We start from the raw sequence: 12,479 nt of genomic DNA, 5'->3' as shown, positions 1-12,479 counted from the left end.
TACTTTTTCAGTATATATATGTATTTAAATCTATAAATTTATAAACATCCACTTCATAGGTGGGGTTCGCTTAAATTAGCTAATATTAAAATTACAAATTATATTTTTAGGGATAATGGATATAAAGTGGAATTCTCAATGGTGTGACTTAATATTATCTAGTAAATTAGATTCTTATTTATCTACAAATATAACATCTGTTAGCTTTATATCACCATTTAAGATAAAAAAAAGTTGGATCGAAAGTTTATTACCATCTATTTTAGATAATCTAGAAGATTTATTTGATGAAGAAGTTATTATATGTTGTATATCAACATCTAATGGGATTATTAGATTTCTAAGTGAAAAATTTGATTTTAATCAAAATTTTTGTATTAAAAATAGTACAACAAATCAATATGAACCAATATATATAAATAAGATATATACATTATCTAGCTTATATGGAATAGATGAAGTTTATAATTCATCAGAAGATTTAATTAAGAGTAAGATATTTGTATGCTTTAGCTCTAATGATATATTATACTGTTGTGATATTCCATTTTATTTCATATTTGCCTCTTATCTACGAAATACTATACAAAATAAATATAAAGATTCAGATATAATAAATCAATTGTCAGCTATTGTATTACCAAATTTAATTGAAATTCCACTTTATAAGATAAATTCTACAAGTTCTAATTTATTATCTTGGTCTCATAATTTATCAGATACTCAACCATGTATTCTTATTGCTCAAATTAATGAATATTCAGATATTAATATTGCATTATTATTATTCACAAAATTTTATGATATCAAATTTCATTTAAACTTTTATAATAAACGTTTACCTCCTGTTACTATATATAAGACTGTTAATTTACCAAATATAGTTAAATCAAATAATAGAACTATACTTATTCCAAATGGTATAACATGTTATCCCTTTAATAGACAATATTTATGGTTATTTGGAATAAAATCTGATACATTATTAGATGATAATGAATATAAAGAAATGAATTTGAATGAATTGGATTCAATTACTCAAACAACAATTTATATTTTAGAATCTAATAAATATTCAATTGATTTGATAGGACAAACTAATTTATCATATAATATAACACATATAAATATATTAGATATAATAGAAAATAATAAAGATTTATTATTAGAACAAGATAAGAAAGTAGAATTAACTATTCGTATGATTTCTGCTACAGAAGAACCATCTGGACTTTTAGGTTGTGATATGATAGTTAGAAAACCTATATCTGGAAATATTCAAATATCCTCATCATTATGGAATTATTCTACAAATATTTCATCTATAATATTCATGCCATTAAATGAATTTGTTACTAAAGAGAAAAAAACTAATGATGAAAATTTGTTAGGTTTTTCATTTGGATTAAATGATAAATCTCAAAATAAAGATTTAAAAAATACAATAATAATAACTACATTATGTACTCTTCCAATGTATCTTAATGAGTTAAAATTAGATCAAGTTTTAAAAATATTTCCTGCTATACTTTGTGGTTTATCTAATGGAGAATGGAGAATATATACCTTACAAAATGAAGATGATATTCAAAAAGGACATCAAACAATACAAAACAAAACTATATTTAATTCTAATTCAATGATGCCATTGGGATATTTTTCATTGAAAGGCTTACATACCCTTATAAATATTACATCTGAATCTGTTAATTCAGGTAGAGTTATATCTAGCTCTTGGAGTATTTTCAAGACATTAAAATCCAGCTTTTCATTATCTATTGCAGCAGTTACAGATACTGGTAAAACCTATACATGGTTTATAAATAACCAAAAGAAAGGGGAATTATTAAAAAATAAAATTGGAAAATCTCAAATAGATAAAGATGAAATATTTAAAGATCATTCATTTAATAAAATACCACAGAGAATATTACGTAAGAAATTAATTGAAGATGAACTTTTTTCAGTTTCAAATATTCAAAATAATATCCTTAAGAATTCAAAAAAAGAATTAATATCTAAATATCAAGAAATTAATAATATTAGTATTGTTGAAATTATGGATGAGCATATTAAGAGAATAGATAATAGATTAAGACAAGTAGAAGAACAAGAATATAAATTAATAAATAAATCTCATTATGAAGAATTTATAACTCAGCTAAAATCAGAAAATTTAATAAATAATAAAAAGTCATTATCTCAAGTTCCTGAATGTTTAACAAGATCTATTAGCCCTAGGAAAGGATGCAATGTTTGTTATCGCCCAAAAGAACATAATTTAGAACCTCGTAAACTTTGGACTTCATCTAAGTATGCCACACTTCCAATTCGTAGATACAAGGGTTATGATAGCGAAAATGATCACTATAATATTATATTGCAAAGTCTTAATTTTAAAAGTATAGTGTCAACTGGACTTAAATATATATCAATGCCTAATTCTACTGATTTAATTACTGAAAAACCTGAACAAGAGGGATTGATAGACACTCTTGTACAAGATTGGCTTCATAAGATGAACAATAGCGCTACACTATAAAGAATTTTTTAATTTTAAATATTACTTTAATGTTTAGGAACAAGATTTGATATTATTATTAATAAATTAAAGATGGTATTATCTAATTATACAATAGTAATATCTACATATATTGATAGTGAATTATCTCATTCTTATCAAGATGTAAATGGGAGTATTTCCCAATGCTTAATTAATGCATCAAAAGAAGCAAATCTTTTTTTAACTCAAATAGTTAATCAAACACAGAATTATTCAAAAGATAATATCGAATATAATAAGACTGAAGATCTTTTTCCAAGTGATTAAGATATATTGTGAATAGTTCCGAAATCTTTAAATACTAAGTTCTTAATGTATCACTCAAAACTTTATATTAAATCTATACATCTAATTGATTCAATAGTATGTATTTGTTTACTTATCTGGCTATCTTTATCCTCAAAGTTCTAAATTATCTAAAGACCAAGTTTCCCAGGGTAACAATTAGTTGGTGGAAACTGGAATAAAGCTTCTCTATTAGTTAGTCTCTTGTAAACTGCACCAAAAACATCAAGTTTATCAGCAATGTCCTTATCTTTATCTTTAGGATCAAGTAATACCTTTAATACAGTCGACCCATCCACACGATAACGTAATCTTTTACCTACAATGTCACCTGGTCCACAAATGTCCTCTAAAAGTGCATCATGAACAGCCGTCAAAGTCCTTGAACGTGGACGATTCTTAAAACCAAATTTACGGTAATTCTTAGGTAGAATTGTTCTTTGAGCAATCATTACTACTGGGCACTTTAGTTTCTTCTCAAGTTCAGCAATAAGACGACCTTGAACTCTTCTAATATATGCCATGAAAATTGCATATGGCACAAATATCGCCACTGCTTTGCGATCTCCACAATCAACTTCCTTTGCTGTAGAGAATGTTACAGAGTGTATAATTACTTTCATTTCTTCATCACTACTGGAAGTCTCAATATCTTGGAGACATCTTTCTACATCACGTTCCAGTTGAGTAAGTTGACTATTATCCCTCTTTATACATTTACACCTCATTATCAATTATAAGTATAATTTTATCTAATATGCCAAGGTAGTTGTGATTGTAAAGAACTAAATTTCTCGTTCTTGTACTTTGTGTTGCCAACTCAATGCTGTCTCAAATTATATTCAATATTGCTAAGGTACTATTGCGCCGTCTTGGCTAAGTTTTTTAAAAAGTAACTGATAATTAGGAGCGGTTATTTACTTAACTGATAGAACTATACAAATAAATAAAATTAAGGCTTAATTTGTATTGGCGCTAATAGTTCTGTCTCGTCTCTAGTAATAATTGTGCCAGGTATCAAAAATTTTTTTTTATCTCTAGATATTAGTAATAGAAAATTACTAATAATTTGTTTAAGCCTGAAGATACATAATTAATAAAGAACACTATTTTTGAATAAATACTTGTTATTAAGTAATTTCTAAGATAGGTACCTAGCAACTTTTTTGAGCTTATATTACTATTTATATATAGATTGTTGAAGACAGTCTTAATACCTCATATATTACAAATCAGCATTCCAAATACATAACTATTAACTATTTATTATAGTTTATAACTTCTTTCATTAATTATAAGATATTACAATACTTTCGTTTCTGCAGTAATGGAATATAATATATTGACATTGTACTCAATATTATGACGAATATTTACATAGAAACTAGATATTTTTTAATATAAAGAATTTCTGATATGTGTACTTCTTAAAACTCTCCATACTTTTTATATAGAAATACCTTATGTGTGCGTGTGCATTTAAAAAATAAGTCACTTTGTTTTAGAAATTGAATATGACAAAATTTACATGATCTTTTAGAATAAAAAATGAAGAAGGCAGCAAGAACTAATTGTGGTATATCTTGCAATAATTATGAACCAGATGAAGAAGATATTCTTTTGTGGCATATGAATAAAACAATTATTGAGCCAGCAGTTAATTTATCTACAAATCTAAATTATGACAAACCTGAAATAAAACCAATTAATAATATTTCAAAATCAAAATCTGCAACAATGAAACAGAAAAATGGTGTATTAGATTTAAAAGATACTACAAATACTGAAAAATTCCCTAAAGAAACTTGCCTACCAAATTTAGATTTAATGTCTGAATATAATACAAGTGATTCAATGAGTGAAAGTTTACAAAAATTGCAAAGATACAATACACTGACTTCACTTAGTAATACAAATTCAGTTTTTGATCGTCTAATGGATCCAAAATTATTTACTGGGATACATAAGTATCGTTTTGATAAAGATGGTCATGGATTAGGTAAAGCTGGAAGAGAATATATATATAGGAATGATGGTTATACAGAGAGTGAAGAAAGAAAACACGAAATTAAGTCAACACCATTAATAAAAAGATCATTGACTAACTTTGGCTCTACAAAAGTGATTCCAAGAGCTAAAGTTATATGGCTATATCGTAATGGAGATAAATATGACCAAGGTACTATATATTATGTAAGACCATATATTAAAACAATGAATCAATTGCTGAATGAAATAAGTCGTGTAAGTTTTTGTTTCCTAATATTATATTTTCATTAACAGTATAATATATACTTTTTTTTTTAGAGTATAAGATTAATAGGAGGACCAGTTAGAATGCTATTTGATCAAAGCTTACATTCTATACATAATGTAAGTGATATTATTGATGGAGCTAAATATTTGTGCACTTCAGGCGAACAACCAGCTCCAATTGAAAAACTTGAAAGGTTCCTTAGTTATTGGATCATTAAATCGTAAGGTAATATAAATGGAAATAATACAAATTTCAATGCATTTGTAATTTTATTAACATTAATTATTATCCTAGCAATATTATAGTTAATATGTAATTAGTTTATCTATAAGTAGATTCTGAATTATATCTTGTTGATTACCAATTACTTTAAGGGTTAATATTATCCAATACTAAAGTTTATCAGCTTTTATAAACTTCAATAATAGTATTTGGATGGATGAATATATTTGTGAACTTTATAATTTTTTTTTGAAAATTATAAAACAATATTAGATGAGTCTAATCAACTTGAAATTTGATTTATAACTTAATTCTTTATATTTATATATACAATATATTTCTAATATCATAATAATATCCAAATATTTGTTCTAGAGATGACTATAAGCAAATATCGTGGTTAGTAATTTACTATAAATATCACAATTTAAAAAGCTTATATTTAATAATTATAACACTACTTTTTAAAGTAATATTAGTTTATTTATAAATTCAAATATATTATTACAAAGTCTAATTCTTTTAAAATAGCAAATTTGGAGAAGATTTCCACAACTTTCAATTAAATACATTAGTAATATTAATGTTAAATCTAATGGTTAGTAAATATTAGATAAAATTTTTATTACTTCAGTTTTAGAATAAAACTAATTAAATATGTTACAGTAACTAAAGTTATGTAATATTTAGATTGAAAATAATCTTTTTACTTGTATATTGATAATGACAAAGTTTTTAAGCCTGAAATTATTTAATTTAAATTTCAAATTATATATAATAAATTTTATTTATATACACTTATTCTAAAGTATTATAAATATACATAGATACTTATAAAATATTATCTACTTTCTAGTTTAGTATTCATACAATTTAATTTCAATTAATAATTAATTATTAGCTTTACTATTATTTGAGTTATCATATATTTATTCCACTAAATATACAATTTAAATATTATTCTTATATTAAATAGTTATATATTATGTATATATCATTTTTCTAGAGAATAATTGAGAAAAAATAACTAAAATTAAGAATATACCTCAATTACACATAACTTTATTTGTAAAGTTGTTCTTTTTTTCATCTAAAAAAGTCATAATTATCTACTTCATAATAGTTCTAATTATCTATATTATTATTATAGCAGAATTATAGAAAAAAAAAAAAAAAAATAAGGAATTCATCTCCACTTTAAAGTTTTCTTTATATATAAAGACACTTTCTTAAGAAAATGAAGTACTAGATGCAAAATTACATGCATCTAATCTTGATTTATTCTCACATAAGCTGCACCATTTTAAATATGAAAAATTAGATATAATTCCAGTACTTTTTTGCCTATCACTTAAAGAATCCTTATTTGTCCAAATTACTAAATCATCTGAATTTAATTCAATAATACGGTTTGGACTATGTATCATTATTAAACCATCTTTAAGTAATGATAATAAGCAAAAGATATATAAACAAGTATTAGAAAATCCTTTTTCTTTATCTATATCCAAAACAATATCCCAAAATTTTAATCCCTTCTGATTTCTATCACACAATTTTAACCATTCATATATGTTATATTTTGTTGCTTCAATTTCTTTTATATTAAAATTATTGGTATCAGTAAAATTTTCGGTTAATTTAGTAGCATGTATATTATCCTTATGTGCTATCTCTTTCCTCTTCTTTATTACTTTTGATGGCATATCCATACTTATTATTCCTTGTAAAGTGTGAAAATCAAGTGTATTAAGTGGAAATTTATTTATCCCATAATTATCATCGTACCATCTATTCCAATTGAATATATCAAATATAGAATTAGAATGATCTAATATTTTCGTATTATCATCATTATTCTGAGAATTACTAGATGGAGGAACTATCATGTATTTCCATTTCCATTTACGGATAATATCCTCTAAAGTAGAATTTTGGGTTTTTTTAAAAATATTATTATAGCGTTTCTCGTTAATAAGAGCTTTTACAGAGCCAAATTCACAACACATAGCAAATGATTCGTGATCGTTTTCATTCATATTATTTAAAAAGTTCTCATCCTTATTTACATATTCTCTATATTCTTCTCTTTTTAGAGGATTACTTAATGAATCCTGTAGTTCCTCAATAGATTTTGTTATGTATTTAATTTCATCATATAAATTTTTCCGTTTCATAAAGAGACATATACATCACAAATATATTTAAATTATACTGTTTAAGTTAATATTTAAAAATTATTGGCCTTATTATATTTTAAAATATTCCTAACATGAATTCATAAACAGAAATATAATTTGAGCTTAGTAAATTATTTTAGCGCCCTAATATTTTAAATTTAAATAATATTTACCGCCTTAAATACGACAACCCATTTTTACCATGCAATTTTCGATAGTATGAGAACCAAATTTTTTTTTAGCTCTATTACTTGTTTGTTAGTATTTAATACTTACATATTTTAATACACAATTACTTAAATATTTTAATTTAATAAAATTTTCAAGTATATTTAAATTTAAGATAAAGATACACAAGCTTAATATATTCTAAAATAATATACTAGAATTACACATAGGTCACTAATCCAATAAATTTTAATAATGAATCTTTTAAATATGACTCCAATGATTGTGGGTATCATTTATATTATGGTTATTTTAGGGGCAAAGGTCATATCATGTATGGAAATTGAAGGGGTACAACTTATAGGTCATAAGAAGGCAAATGGAGTTACTTCATATTTTAATATAAGATATGCTAGAGCAAGTCGTTTTCAACCTCCTCAGCTATTAAATATTACTGAAGCTGTTTCTATAGATAGTGGATATACAACGAAATTTCCTCAAGTATATGATGTATCTGAAAATAGAGGTTCATCTTGCCCTCAAAATTGTGCTGATATTCAACAGACACTAAACGACACATTCTTATGTAAAGGAACTGAAGAACAAACACAATCAGAAGCTTGTCTAACTTTAAATATATTTACACAGATGCCACCTTTAGATATGTTAAATCAGGTTTCAATAATGGCAAAACAAGTATCTGCGGCTGCTTCTGTATCTAGTGCAAGTACACTTTCACAAAATAGTAGTTTATCTAGATCAATAACCTCACTTTTACAACAAAATAATTCAACTTTAAGACCAGTTTATGTATTTCTTCATGGTGGTCTTTATTTATTTGGTTCATCTAATTCGGATATAAATGTGGGGGACAAACTGGCTGAGTCAGGAGCTGTTATTGTAACAGTTAATTATAGATTAGGGATATTTGGATGGTTAAAATATAAAAATATAGCTAGAGGTAATATGTCTTTTCTTGATCAGAGAGTAGCTCTTCAATGGGTGCAAAAGTATATTTCTTATTTTGGAGGTAATCCTGATAAAGTAGTATTAGCCGGACATAGTGCAGGAGCAAAGGCTGTCTTGTGCCATGCTACTAGTCCTGAAAGTACTCCTTATTTTTCAGGAATTATTTTACATTCTGGGGCTTTAACTCAACATGAAATATCAGTTGAGGAAGCAGAGGCAATGGGAGAGATTGCTGAACAGGTTGCTATAACAAAATGCCCAGCTACTATTCTAAGTTGTAATACAGCTCAATTATTAGAAATTCAAAAAGAAGTTAGAAGTCAACTAATAAAAAATGATGTATCTAAATCTTTACATTCATGGTCACCTGTTATAGATGGATATATAATTCAAGAATCTTGTTCTAAAAGAGCTAGGGAAGGAAAAATACCAGATGATATTTCCGTGGTTTTAAGTACTACTAATATGGAAGGAGTTCAGTTTTTTAGATCATTTACTTCATATCTCCCTTCATTTTTCAGAAGTTTAGCTACAAGTTCAGTGGCTCTTCGTTACTTGTTATCAAGAATATTTGGTTCTAGAGCAGGAGATGCACTTAGAATTTATACTAATCAAAGTGTTAGAACACTGAATTTAGATGAAGCTATGTTCTCAAATATTACTGAAGATAATTCAACAGCTGAAGCTAAGGGATTTCCTAGTCCAACTAGTTCATCAAGTTCTGGTTTTAATTTATTTGGTAATTCTAGAGATGGGAGTTCAAGAGATGAGAAAGTTACTAACATTTTAGAAGACCCCGTAACATTGGCATATAGTAGACTACTCGGGGACTTTATATACAGTGTAAGTTTTGATATAAACTAAATTATATTATTATGTACTATATATTATTGATATTAATTTTATTTTATTTTTATTATATTCTTTGTAGTGTCCAGTTCGCTTATTATTGAAAAGATTATCACGAAAAAATAACAATATTTATGCTTATTTTACATCTGAAGGATTTAAATGGGCAGAAAATTTGAAAAAGCCTTATGATGATGTTAGTACATCATTTTTATCTGGTAAGTTTGGATGAAATAAATTCTGGTTAGTTTAGGAATAATCAAAAAGAGCACTATACATATTCCAAATAAAAGTTCAATTAAGTTGAAATATAAAATTAAGAGAATTTACAATATAATAAGTCGATTACAACTTATTTTTTTTAAATTTTTTTCTAATTTGGGAAAGTATAAGAAAAAAAAATATCGAATTTTTAGTTACTTTTGGATATTCTATATAGCAAACTTGAAATTGGCATAAAAAAAAAAATATAATTTTAAGAAACCACCAATATATTATCAATGTTTTTGTTAAAGTAGCTATAAAGTCTGGGTATTAAATACTTGCAACAACTATCTCGTATTTCAAGAAAAAATTCCTTCTACTATTTAAGTAATTACATCTAATTATTAATAATAAAAACAGTTAATTGAAGCTTAAGAAGTTACAGACTTTATGATTTGATTTCATAAGATTGGTTTAATAATTTTCAGACCCTAAAATTTATAAAATTATGAATATTAAAATTTTTTCCATCAAAGAATAACAGTTCTCAAGTATTCCTATAAAAATCATTTAATTTCAATTTATTCACTATATTTATTTCTTTTCATATATGTGATATACTTAAAAAATTGTTTTTTTTTTATAGATGCATTACAATTTCCTAAATTATCTATTAAAAGTGCATCCAAAGGTTTAACTTGTCAAAGTGATGATGTAGCATGTAAAACATTTGTAAATGACTGTAGTGATCCCAAAGTTGTATGCCACTTAGAAGATTTAATATGGCTATTTCATACAGCTCCTATTCAAGCTCTTGATTTTGGTGATAAACAACTCCAAGAGGAAAATACAATGTCGTCTAATTTCTTTCCTCATCTCCTAGCACGTGCTTTGGGCACTAAAAGCCTTTTACAAAATAAACAAATATTTAGGAAAACGTTTTCAACTCCAACAGATGCTCCTACTTCTATAATTGAATGGGATTCTTTTTCAAATTCTGGTTAGTTTAAAAATAAGTATTCAATAATTTTGTTAAAAAGACTAAGAATATAAAAAGATATTTAACTATTTTATTTTCATCAGAAAAAATTCTTGAATTTAATAGGGATACAGCAAAACTAATTAATGATTTCAAAACCGAAGAATGTGATTTATGGGAATGGAGAGATCCAGAACTATCAATGTCATTTAGTCAATTAATAGATTCACGAACTCTTCCAAATGCAGAAACTACATTAACAGAGAGTAGTAATTCATTTAACTTCAATATTCTTAATCCATCTAGGCGTCAACAACTTCAAAGTAATCCAGAACAAAATATTACAAATCCTAAATCTTTTATCAAGCTACCTATTCTGGGGATATCAAACGGTAATGAATACAATGATGAACCTTCTGGTTTATTTATCTCATCTTCTAGTAGATCTAAAAATGGGAAATACGATACAAATAGTTCTCAATATGTTGATACAGAATCTATACATAGAGAAAGTAAATTTCGTAAAAGCTAACAATTTGCAGGATTTCCTGATAGATGTTAAATATTGGATAAATAGTTAGAATAAGCAATGTAAAAATTGAATTAGATCTTCTCAAACAAAAAAAGTCAAAGTTGTTAAATGTGTAGGAAAATAAGACAAATTTAAGAGAGTTACACTCATTAGTATTAACAATAATATTAGCTAATTGAATATTTAAAAAATAACAGTTAATATTGCAAAATAAGTGTATTTAACTTTTGTATTAGTGTAAGTTCTGAGATCCCAGCAAATAGAAATATCCTTGTAAGAGTGGATTTGGAGATACTACCACAAATTATTTTGAAATAAGGATTCCTTAAAATATTGACGAGCTTAAGAAGTTCATAAAAATCAGAAATATAAACGAAATTTAGAGGGTTAAGGAAATTGATTATTCAACCTCATAAATTAAGATATCTAAGTATTATTGCGGCAGAGTGAAATATTTACAATTGTCAAAAAACCAATATACAAGTGTTTACTTTAACAAATATCTTATTATTTCATCTTATATAAGAATAATTATACATTCAGTAAAAAAATTATGTCATTATATTATAAATGCTTAAGTCTATTGTTAAGTTTGAAATATTCTGCTTTATAAACTTGGTTTATTATTTGCTATATAGTTGGAGTATTAATAAAATAAATATATAGTTGAAATATGTGATTGTGTTGAGTAAAATAGCATTTAATAGGCTAGTAATCATATTTATGATAAAAATTATTACTTTAAAGCTATTAGGAGCTATTTCTTGAAATATAACTTCATAAAATAAGCATCTTCATTGTCAGCATAATATTTAGATTCTATACACTGTGATATATAGTTCAAAACACTCTGATAAAGATGTTTTGCAGCTAAATTTGAGACTCTAACATGTAAACTGCAGTAAGGAGTATTAAATGTATTCTTCATTTCATAATGTGTTTGCTCTAATAACTTCCTAGCAATTCCAAGGCATCTGTGAGATCTTAGTACTGCTATAGATGTAATATGGCCATGATTTATACCAGATTCATCTTCTATTTTAGCTAAGACATATCCAGTTATTTTGTTAGTTTCTGCACTATCAGTAGCAACTTGTAATAGTTGTGGCCATGTCACACTATGAAAGTAGTAATACTTTATTTGATAGTTCTCAGGAAGGCAATACAGATTGCATTGTTGCATAGAAAAAACATCATCTATTGTAGCTCTACGTAAACATGCCATAATAGATTTTATACTAATTTCCTTATTACATAAACAGGCAACTTTT

At 25.7% G+C, this 12,479-nt stretch overlaps 7 protein-coding genes across 7 annotated transcripts, besides 20 other annotated features; 4 read left to right on the top strand and 3 right to left on the bottom strand.

Annotated features, from left to right (window-relative positions):
• Positions 1-80: 80 nt before the first annotated feature.
• Positions 81-109: a sequence feature (AT_rich).
• Positions 110-115: 6 nt separating this feature from the next.
• CMU_038810 (uncharacterized protein) lies at positions 116-2,542 on the top strand (the record flags this gene model as incomplete). The annotated part of the gene is made up of 1 exon (XM_002139127.1): positions 116-2,542. One exon carries the CDS (start codon positions 116-118, stop codon positions 2,540-2,542), a length of 2,427 nt encoding a protein of 808 aa, XP_002139163.1.
• Positions 1,099-1,168: a sequence feature (AT_rich).
• Positions 2,115-2,135: a sequence feature (AT_rich).
• Positions 2,172-2,193: a sequence feature (AT_rich).
• Positions 2,543-2,544: 2 nt separating the features above from the next.
• Positions 2,545-2,566: a sequence feature (AT_rich).
• A 25-nt stretch (positions 2,567-2,591) lies between these two features.
• Positions 2,592-2,613: a sequence feature (AT_rich).
• Positions 2,614-2,979: 366 nt separating this feature from the next.
• Positions 2,980-3,576, bottom strand: CMU_038800 (40S ribosomal protein S7, putative; the record flags this gene model as incomplete). The annotated part of the gene is made up of 1 exon (XM_002139126.1): positions 2,980-3,576. The coding sequence occupies one exon, from the start codon at positions 3,574-3,576 to the stop codon at positions 2,980-2,982; it is 597 nt and encodes a 198-aa protein (XP_002139162.1).
• An 820-nt stretch (positions 3,577-4,396) lies between these two features.
• CMU_038790 (uncharacterized protein) lies at positions 4,397-5,329 on the top strand (the record flags this gene model as incomplete). The annotated part of the gene is made up of 2 exons (XM_002139125.1): positions 4,397-5,092; positions 5,156-5,329. 2 exons carry the CDS (start codon positions 4,397-4,399, stop codon positions 5,327-5,329), a joined length of 870 nt encoding a protein of 289 aa, XP_002139161.1.
• A 233-nt stretch (positions 5,330-5,562) lies between these two features.
• Positions 5,563-5,599: a sequence feature (AT_rich).
• A 26-nt stretch (positions 5,600-5,625) lies between these two features.
• Positions 5,626-5,685: a sequence feature (AT_rich).
• A 78-nt stretch (positions 5,686-5,763) lies between these two features.
• Positions 5,764-5,834: a sequence feature (AT_rich).
• Positions 5,835-6,071: 237 nt separating this feature from the next.
• Positions 6,072-6,322: a sequence feature (AT_rich).
• Positions 6,323-6,480: 158 nt separating this feature from the next.
• Positions 6,481-6,508: a sequence feature (AT_rich).
• A 48-nt stretch (positions 6,509-6,556) lies between these two features.
• Positions 6,557-7,504, bottom strand: CMU_038780 (uncharacterized protein; the record flags this gene model as incomplete). Its single annotated transcript, XM_002139124.1, has 1 exon — positions 6,557-7,504. One exon carries the CDS (start codon positions 7,502-7,504, stop codon positions 6,557-6,559), a length of 948 nt encoding a protein of 315 aa, XP_002139160.1.
• Positions 7,267-7,288: a sequence feature (AT_rich).
• Positions 7,505-7,523: 19 nt separating the features above from the next.
• Positions 7,524-7,593: a sequence feature (AT_rich).
• Positions 7,594-7,652: 59 nt separating this feature from the next.
• Positions 7,653-7,679: a sequence feature (AT_rich).
• A 124-nt stretch (positions 7,680-7,803) lies between these two features.
• Positions 7,804-7,849: a sequence feature (AT_rich).
• Positions 7,850-7,930: 81 nt separating this feature from the next.
• On the top strand, positions 7,931-9,725 carry CMU_038770 (carboxylesterase family protein; the record flags this gene model as incomplete). The annotated part of the gene is made up of 2 exons (XM_002139123.1): positions 7,931-9,487; positions 9,576-9,725. 2 exons carry the CDS (start codon positions 7,931-7,933, stop codon positions 9,723-9,725), a joined length of 1,707 nt encoding a protein of 568 aa, XP_002139159.1.
• Positions 9,509-9,564: a microsatellite.
• Positions 9,726-9,845: 120 nt separating the features above from the next.
• Positions 9,846-9,866: a sequence feature (AT_rich).
• An 82-nt stretch (positions 9,867-9,948) lies between these two features.
• Positions 9,949-9,972: a sequence feature (AT_rich).
• Positions 9,973-10,189: 217 nt separating this feature from the next.
• Positions 10,190-10,224: a sequence feature (AT_rich).
• A 325-nt stretch (positions 10,225-10,549) lies between these two features.
• On the top strand, positions 10,550-11,208 carry CMU_038760 (uncharacterized protein; the record flags this gene model as incomplete). The annotated part of the gene is made up of 2 exons (XM_002139122.1): positions 10,550-10,697; positions 10,781-11,208. The coding sequence occupies 2 exons, from the start codon at positions 10,550-10,552 to the stop codon at positions 11,206-11,208; spliced, it is 576 nt and encodes a 191-aa protein (XP_002139158.1).
• Positions 11,209-11,852: 644 nt separating this feature from the next.
• Positions 11,853-11,873: a sequence feature (AT_rich).
• Positions 11,874-11,965: 92 nt separating this feature from the next.
• CMU_038750 (N-terminal acetyltransferase complex ARD1 subunit, putative) lies at positions 11,966-12,433 on the bottom strand (the record flags this gene model as incomplete). Its single annotated transcript, XM_002139121.1, has 1 exon — positions 11,966-12,433. The coding sequence occupies one exon, from the start codon at positions 12,431-12,433 to the stop codon at positions 11,966-11,968; it is 468 nt and encodes a 155-aa protein (XP_002139157.1).
• Between the last annotated feature and the right edge of the window lie 46 nt (positions 12,434-12,479).

This window comes from Cryptosporidium muris, genomic scaffold (genome assembly GCF_000006515.1).
Source record: "Cryptosporidium muris RN66 scf_1106632373453 genomic scaffold, whole genome shotgun sequence".
Classification (NCBI taxonomy): domain Eukaryota; phylum Apicomplexa; class Conoidasida; order Eucoccidiorida; family Cryptosporidiidae; genus Cryptosporidium; species Cryptosporidium muris.
Note: the sequence above shows the minus strand (reverse complement) of the source record. Positions and strands in the feature narration are given on the sequence as shown.